We start from the raw sequence: 6,598 nt of genomic DNA, 5'->3' as shown, positions 1-6,598 counted from the left end.
AGCAGCAATATATTAAGAGCATTGGTGACTCAGGGGATAGAGTGCTAACATTCCAAACAGGTGAACCGGGTTCGAATCCCAGTGATGCCGATTCGAGTTACGCACACGTCTTTCACCGATTACAGTGCTGACGTAAAATATATGACGTAATGGACAGGTCCAGGGTTATAGTCCCCTTGCCGTCAGGCATACCATGGGAGGTTTTCCACTCCTTGTACCTCACCATGTATGCGTCTATATGTATGCAGGTTAGTTTCATCAAAAAGTCCTCCACGAAGACAAATTTCTCCCAAAACCTAATCCAGGAGTCCTCTTGTCTTCTAGATCAGGTTCAAAATTTCAAGGGTGAACAATGATAGTCCTAAACCCAAAATTAGGTCAGCAGTTCAATGATGATTATGAAACAAAATAGTTTAGTAAGAGAATACCATAATCAGTTTCATCTAACTGCCTATTTAGCAGCTTTTTTTCAGTAAAAAATCAACATACCAATATTTTCTTAAGACTTATCACAGTATGATAAGGTCTTGAACGCTACAGTACTTTCTGTCACATAAATATACAATTCATGCCTTATACTTACTTCATATATGCTAATGACTTCCTTTCTCAACAGTCAAATTTTGGCATCTTTCTCTGAAAATAAACTCTTAATTTGAATATAAAATCAGTCACATGAGGAATTAATTTATGATAAAATTTAAATTTAAAAGTAAAGAATAAGTATTTCCTCTTAATATGAAGTTTAAGTATTGTTATTAAAAGTTTTATCTTGGCAAAATTAAATTATTTTCTTGCCACATGTATGCGTTGCTATAGAAGTCAACCTTGAAAATCGTCAAAAGACTGTCTTCAAAGTTCTAGACAATATTGAAGACAAGAACTTTTGTATATTTTCCCCTTTTTTGCACAACTTTTTTGTTCAATATAAACTCTTATTACAATATTATTTTTATTACTATTCCTATTATATTTCCTATTGTATCTTGCGGAAAACTTTTGCTAATCGAACGTTTTTTTATTGTTTTGTTTATCTATTTATTTTGATCATCTTTATTTATAATTCGAAATGAAAAAAAAAAACCAAATTAAGAAATGTGACTTTATTTAGAAAAAATAATCCAAGAAAAAATGTCATTACTACATATTATAAATTATTTGCTAAAAAATTGAAAATCTTGTCCATAGATGATATAAAAAGATTTGTTATTTATATTTCGCAGCAATTTCATATTTATAGTTGCCTTAATGTAATATTTGTTTGATGTATAAACACAATATGAATTTATTTCGTACAGCTGAAAGGGTATAATTTAAATCTAAACACTTAAAGCGGGCTTACATCAAAACAATCACTAAGTCGCACAAAACGAGAGTTAACAAACAAAACCAAACTTAACCACAAAACAGGAATTAACATTTTCAGAAAACACTTTCGAAAGCACAAATGTTGGCTCACTTTGAATACTGTCTCTAGATTGTTTACAGTTGAATAAAAATTGGAGCGAGACACTGGAAATCTTCCACACTGCTAGGTATCAACCAAAGCAAAAAAGTTGCCGTAAGAATAATTATTCATGTTTTTAGTTGGGTAATAAGGAAAATTAAAACTATTTCTTTAAACTTCTGCGAACTGTACTAATTGATTTTATCGTGGAAGTTTCCTTTCCGTTCTGTTAAGTCTAATTCAAATTCATCTTTATATCTCTCTGTGCTACGCGTATGTTTGTTTGACAAACTTATTTTATTTTAAGTATTGGTATTCTAAATTAATAATTCTTACTTTATATTGAATCGTAAAAATAACTTTACTGATTCGTATGTTTGTGTTATTTTACGGTAATTGAAAATTTTAAAGCTACTGAATACAAAAGAATAAAAAAGCTGGAGGCTTCTTTACACCAAGTAGTGGGACACTTAGTGAACCATTTATAGATGCCAAACCAGTGGTTAAATTGCCATAATTGTTGCCATAGTCTATAAACCACAGAATGACTCACATTCAGCCATCTGGTCACTTCTATCTAAATTTGTCCAACTTCTAGTCGTCCAATAGATCTGCATCGCAGTTCTTCGGACGAATGATGCCTGAAGGCTATTGCAACACTTAAATATCTGAGATTCCGAATTTCGGAAAAAGCGAAATTCTCAGGCTTGCTTTCAAAGATACATTTTTATGCTCTTTGCAGATAACTTCATTCCAGTGAAGCGCCACTAATTTGCATGATGAATCTGTACTTAGCAACTCTTATTTGACAACATGTTCGAATTTAATAGGGATCGGCTTTACTTTGGGAGAGTGGTCGCTATTTTTTGTATTTTCTTTAATTTATGATAACTAGTGTATAAGCTTATAAGCCCTTCGAATTAATATTTTAGGTAACTCAATTTGTTCCTTATGATTGCATTATGTATTTACAGATATATACACCGAAGAGCCATTACATTATGACCACCCTCCATCTATAACAATGGGCTCGCCCAGGTTTTCATGGTTTCTCGCCCAGGAACAATGTTTTCATGGGGCACATTAGGACCCATAATCCTCATAGAACAATCCCTGATGCCCGTAAGCCACTTAAACATAGTTGCAGACCAGGTTCCCCCATTTATGGCAACAGTTTCTCCTGCGAGTGATGGTGTTTACCAACAGGATAATGCACCATGTTATAAGGGTCGAATCATCATGGATTTGTTCGAGGAACATTCCAGTGACTTTCAAGTCACGTCTTGGCCCCCAAATTCACCTGATCTTATAATCCAATAGAGCACTTGTGGTCCTACTTGGAAAGTCAAATCCGTGGTGCCACGCTACCCCCTCGCAATGTGAGGGACTTGCAGGACCAGATGGTGAGCACTTAGTACCAGATACTTCAGATTACCTATCAGCGTCTTGTGGAATCAATGCCACGGCGGGTGCAAGCAGTTTTGAGGGCTAAAGGTAGTCCTACATGTTATTAGCAGGGTGGTCATAGTATAGTGGCTCTTCGGTAAATATATATATATATATATATATATATATATATATATATATATATATATATATATATATATATATATATATATATATATATATATATATATATATATATATATATATATATATATATATATATATATATATATATATATATATATATATATATATATATATATATATATATATATATTTAACTGTGTTTTCTGTTGGGAGTGAGAAAACAGAATTGGAAGTAACGGCAGGACAAAATTAAAAACGCGAGTAGAGTCTTAGCTTTGATAGTTTTATTAATGATTTTAAAAATACATATATTTACAAAGATGATATAAAAAATAGAATGACGTTACACATCGAGAACATTGATGGGAAAGCTCTTGAAATGGGAATTAATACTCGAGCTGATCTAAAAGAGAAGAGATTCTGTTAGTTGGAAAAGTATAGAAACTTAATTATGACGAGAAATCTTAATTCTAATCTAGGTTCTCAGAAATATATCTTCTTTCACCAATGTTTGAAACTATTGACCAATTTTCGGTTAATTTAGTACAGAGGCTCTCAAAATTTTTCAGTCATGGAATTCAGTCAGATATTTTTTCAGTCTATTTAAATAGTATTTTAAGCGTGGAGCATTAAGTTTCAATTTTTCAATTATATCTGTATTTATAAATAAAGCAACAGAGTAGCATTGCATTAGTGATGCAAGACCGCATCGGCATTTAAGCTTTAGGTAGGGTATTGTGATTTAATATTATCATTTCTTTTCATTTTATGTTTACCTTAATTTTGTGCAAAATACTAAGAAATTCTTTACTGATTACAATTTGCGAACATCTGAATGGCACATGTTTGTTCAGAAAAATTTTTTAAAAAATAATTGGAATGTGTACGAAAAAATCCATTTCGCGTCCAAGAAACCATTTTCATAATAATCCAAATTTTAATCCGAATGTTTAAAACCTAAAGTATTCTTCAGATGTATTTATATTTTTTTGTTATTAAGATAAAAATGCCTAAAATTCAAGCCAATGGAGACAGTAGATTTAACGAAAAACGATAGTAATTTTAAAACACATCTGAAAATTGCGCGAAGATAACAAAGAAATCAAGGGTCTTTTCCCGGCTGTAGAGCGAACATGGGTAGTGTGATTAAAATGATAGAAGTAAGTTTGAAATTTTAAAGCATGGGTTGTTTTTTTAGGCGCAATGAAGTGTACCGTTTTTACTCAAATACCAGTGAGTACGTTTTACACATTCTTATTTCGTCATTAATTGTATATAATTAGCCATAGTTAAAAATTATATCAATTAAAGCTTAATATTTAACACATATTCGAAGAATCTTAACAATCCCCAAACTTACTTTTTCTATATTTTGCAGACTTATCGTATTTCAAAGAATAAAAATTTTTATAAAATTACGGAGTTTTGAAAATTAAGTCAATCTCCAATGATTATTACTTGTACAATCAGTGCGCAAAATAGAATAGTTAACACCCTGATTGATTTTTGATATAATAATCATTTTCAGTACTCACTCTTAATGTTCCAAGCACCTAACTTTAAATATGCTAAATTATTAGAGCAGAGGATGTTTTAAATTACGAAACCAGACACAAAAACGTATTTACTCTTAATAAACCTATCTTTCTATCGGTGAATTTGGATTTCTAACCCTTAAAATATGGGGGCTGCCGAAATCTGGAAAATAAGGTCCCGATAGCTTGGTCAGGATAGTGGTTTAGAATTTTGACCCCTTAAGGTTAATTTTACTTTCTGCTTATATTATCATGTCTCGAGAATTTTTTAAGCAAATCTAAAATTTATTGCACACAATTATAAGATTCTTTTATCCTAAAATAGGGGACACATTTACATACCATCCATCCCATAGTAATTTTGGCCTGAACCGGAACACGGTCGATCTACAATCCAGTACCCCTAGAGGTATTAATTTGTTATGAAAATTTGGGGGACTTTTAGACGCCAACAGATTCAGCGTGCACCATCTCTATTCTATACACGGGAAGTCTTCTGCTGGTGGGTATCGAACTCACGACGACCTCTTGGACATGGGTCCAACGCCCTACCAACCAGGCTAGGCCGGCCCCTTTGGAAACATTTAAAATAATACATTACTCACAATAAATAATCTTTTGAATTGCCGTTGCTAACTCAAAATGGTATGCTCCGGAGTCCATCTCTTAGTTTCTTCATAGTGGCAGCTTTCATAAGTCTTCCCTAAAAAGAAAGAAGATAAGCTCTTAAACTTAACACTAGAACGGCCAACATTTTTATCTACCTCGAAAGATCATTACAGTCATATTAACCGCAATAAGAAAATTTGCATAAATGCCTGCATTTTTAATTCAAATATCATTATAAAAAGTTAGAAAAATCATATTTAATATTCTAATGGTATGTTTAATATATAAAAATTGTAATTTTATTTTCAGGGAAAATAATAACATCATAAAACATTTGCATACCATTGTTGATATTAGCGCATTATTTGAAAACAAAGTTACTAACGATTATTTCTCAGCGTTTTTCACCAGATGTTAGAATGTGGAACATTTTTTTGAGAACATTGATGGTGTTTATTACTTGTAGTTTTCGAAAAGTCAGGGGGGGGGAGGAAGCAAGTACTTTCTTTGTAGAAAATGACAAGCTTCATTTGATAAAGCTCAAAATAGAAGAATTTTGAAAAAGAGTAACACTGTTTAGAAAAATTCAAAGGAATTGGCGAAAATAAGTAGGTAAAACTAAAATTGGCCATATTCTCAAAATCATTCGTGTCGTATACAATCTGTTTATTTGATGGAACACTTCCTCGCTAAAGACTGAAGCAATAAAAATATAAACTTTTTTAGAGGGAGTTTTTGGATTATAAACTATGTTAAATTTCCATAATTACGTACAACATTCAATATGCAGTCAATTTTTTAAAAATTTACATTGATATGCAATAAAAGCTTTTTGATCCAGAACTAAAATATTTGAAAAAAATGTAGGCTAGTTGTAGTTTTGCTAACTGCACTTAGCTCTATAATTTAGCTAAAATTTTAATAAGTATTGATAAAAAATTGATAAAATAATTTATGAACTATGTTAAATTTTCATAGTTACGTATGTAGTCCCATTTTTTTAGTTTACATTGATATGCAATAAAAACTTTTTGATCCTAAACTAAAATATTTAAAAAAATGTAAGGTAGTTGTAGTTTCGCTAACTGGATTTAGCTCTATAATTTAGCTAACTTTGTAGTAAGTATTGATAAAAATTGATTACTCCTTATGGACAAAAGTTTATTTTGCCCATAAAGAGTAATCAATTTTTAGGAAGTAAAAAATGTCTGTTGGGGCATTTTTTTTCCTACAAAGGAACGTAACGGCATGTTTGTACAAGGTTACATCTGTCGTTTTCGTTTTATAGATCTATCTAACTATTCAAAAAAGATTTTGTTTAAAGTTTCCCAGCCAGAATTTTAATCCAAATTTCAAAATCCTTTTTTCCCCACGTGCTGAATAAATTTCTTAAGTACGTAATTTTTATATGCAAAATCAATAGCGAGCAAAATAGGGGTTTTCCTTATGAAAAATAAACTTGTAGAAAGTCGAG

The 6,598-nt window shown here is 31.3% G+C and overlaps 1 protein-coding gene across 1 annotated transcript in view; it reads right to left on the bottom strand.

The window, feature by feature from the left end:
• Positions 1 to 3,242: 3,242 nt before the first annotated feature.
• Positions 3,243 to 6,598, bottom strand: part of LOC107442922 (cell adhesion molecule Dscam1) — a 170,807-nt gene continuing 167,451 nt past the window's right edge. The window contains exons 26-27 of the mRNA XM_043040966.3: positions 5,121 to 5,218; positions 3,243 to 3,383 (exon numbers count right to left, since the gene is read on the bottom strand). Of these exons, the coding sequence (XP_042896900.2) occupies positions 5,148 to 5,218 (71 nt within the window). The 3' untranslated portion in view covers positions 3,243 to 3,383; positions 5,121 to 5,147. The remainder of the gene's footprint in view (positions 3,384 to 5,120; positions 5,219 to 6,598) is intronic.

The sequence above is a fragment of the Parasteatoda tepidariorum genome, chromosome 10 (genome assembly GCF_982258835.1).
Source record: "Parasteatoda tepidariorum strain Cologne lab strain chromosome 10, Ptep-v5.0, whole genome shotgun sequence".
Classification (NCBI taxonomy): Eukaryota; Metazoa; Arthropoda; class Arachnida; order Araneae; family Theridiidae; genus Parasteatoda; species Parasteatoda tepidariorum.
Note: the sequence above shows the minus strand (reverse complement) of the source record. Positions and strands in the feature narration are given on the sequence as shown.